Genomic DNA, 663 nt, shown 5'->3' with positions numbered 1-663 from the left:
ATCTCAAGTATTGACCATGTTGTTCTTACCGTAAAAAATATCCCTATAAGCATAGAATTTTATGCACGCGTTTTAGGCATGCGAGCAATTCAATTCGGCGATGCATATAAAAACCCACGTATTGCTTTAAAGTTTGGCCAGCAAAAAATTAATTTACATGAGGCTGGCGATGAGTTTGAACCGAAAGCACGAACACCAACACCGGGCTCGGCTGATTTATGTTTAATTACTGAAAATGATTTAGCACAAGCAATGGCTTACATGGAAAGTTGCAACGTTGAAATTATTGAAGGTCCCGTAGAACGTACAGGCGCAGTAGGAAAACTACAGTCCTTTTATATTCGCGACCCTGATTTTAATTTAATAGAAATTTCCAATCAGATTTAAAGCGTCTTTTTCTTAGAGATTATTTCTATTACGCGCGAAGCGGCAACAAAACCAAACGTTCCCGTAACGACCACTACCGAACCGTAACCAAGCGCACAGTCCAACGATAGTCCTGAAACACCAGGCTTTTGATAACCCACATTTCCATCTTTATCAGGGTAACGTTGCTGCTCTGTCGAATAAACACAAGGCAAACCAAAACTGCGTTTAAGATTACGCGAAAAATTATGTACCTGACGCAACGCTAAGCGCACAGCTGAAGCAAGCGGGTCATTC

The 663-nt window shown here is 41.0% G+C and overlaps 1 protein-coding gene across 1 annotated transcript; it reads left to right on the top strand.

The window, feature by feature from the left end:
* Positions 1 to 9: 9 nt before the first annotated feature.
* On the top strand, positions 10 to 387 carry LOC106820488 (glyoxalase domain-containing protein 5-like; the record flags this gene model as incomplete). The annotated part of the gene is made up of 1 exon (XM_014825000.1): positions 10 to 387. A coding segment is annotated over one exon (378 nt), but the record flags the coding sequence as incomplete, so codon positions are not given.
* Between the last annotated feature and the right edge of the window lie 276 nt (positions 388 to 663).

Source organism: Priapulus caudatus, unplaced genomic scaffold, assembly GCF_000485595.1.
Source record: "Priapulus caudatus unplaced genomic scaffold, Priapulus_caudatus-5.0.1 Scaffold15158, whole genome shotgun sequence".
NCBI lineage: Eukaryota > Metazoa > Priapulida > Priapulimorpha > Priapulimorphida > Priapulidae > Priapulus > Priapulus caudatus.
This window is presented reverse-complemented; position numbering and strand designations above follow the sequence as displayed.